Source organism: Fulmarus glacialis, unplaced genomic scaffold, assembly GCF_000690835.1.
Source record: "Fulmarus glacialis isolate BGI_N327 unplaced genomic scaffold, ASM69083v1 scaffold31944, whole genome shotgun sequence".
Lineage (NCBI taxonomy): Eukaryota > Metazoa > Chordata > Aves > Procellariiformes > Procellariidae > Fulmarus > Fulmarus glacialis.
This window is the reverse complement of record NW_009207912.1, coordinates 1-343: the sequence shown is the minus strand read 5'-3', so window position 1 is coordinate 343 and position 343 is coordinate 1. Positions and strand designations below refer to the sequence as shown.

Here is a 343-nt window from a genome sequence, read left to right as displayed (position 1 = left end):
ATGTAATTACAACTCGTCTGGTATCGCAGCCACAATTAAAATGCCATTTTAGCAGTGCTGCTGGAAAGCTGTCTTACATCTCTCTGCGACTCCCTTGGGCAGGATCCCGCGGTGGCCATCCCCAAGGGCACCTTGATGGCCATCTTCTGGACCACCGTGTCTTACCTGGTGCTTTCTGCTACGATCGGTAAGCGTCCTCGGGTGAGCTGGGTCGGATTCCGCCCCCCCTCAAAATGGGTGGCCTGGGAGGATGCAGGTGGTGGGAGCCGGGAACAAGCCATGGACACCGGCACCGATACCCCGGGGCGAGTGCCGCAGGTGCCAGACCTCATTCCTGCCCCCG

The 343-nt window shown here is 59.5% G+C and overlaps 1 protein-coding gene across 1 annotated transcript in view; it reads left to right on the top strand.

The window, feature by feature from the left end:
* LOC104075715 (solute carrier family 12 member 3-like) overlaps nucleotides 1–187 on the top strand; it is a gene marked incomplete at both ends in the record, with an annotated part of 1,550 nt that extends 1,363 nt beyond the window's left edge. The window contains one exon of the mRNA XM_009576309.1: nucleotides 103–187. Within this exon, the coding sequence (XP_009574604.1) occupies nucleotides 103–187 (85 nt within the window). The remainder of the gene's footprint in view (nucleotides 1–102) is intronic.
* Nucleotides 188–343: the final 156 nt, after the last annotated feature.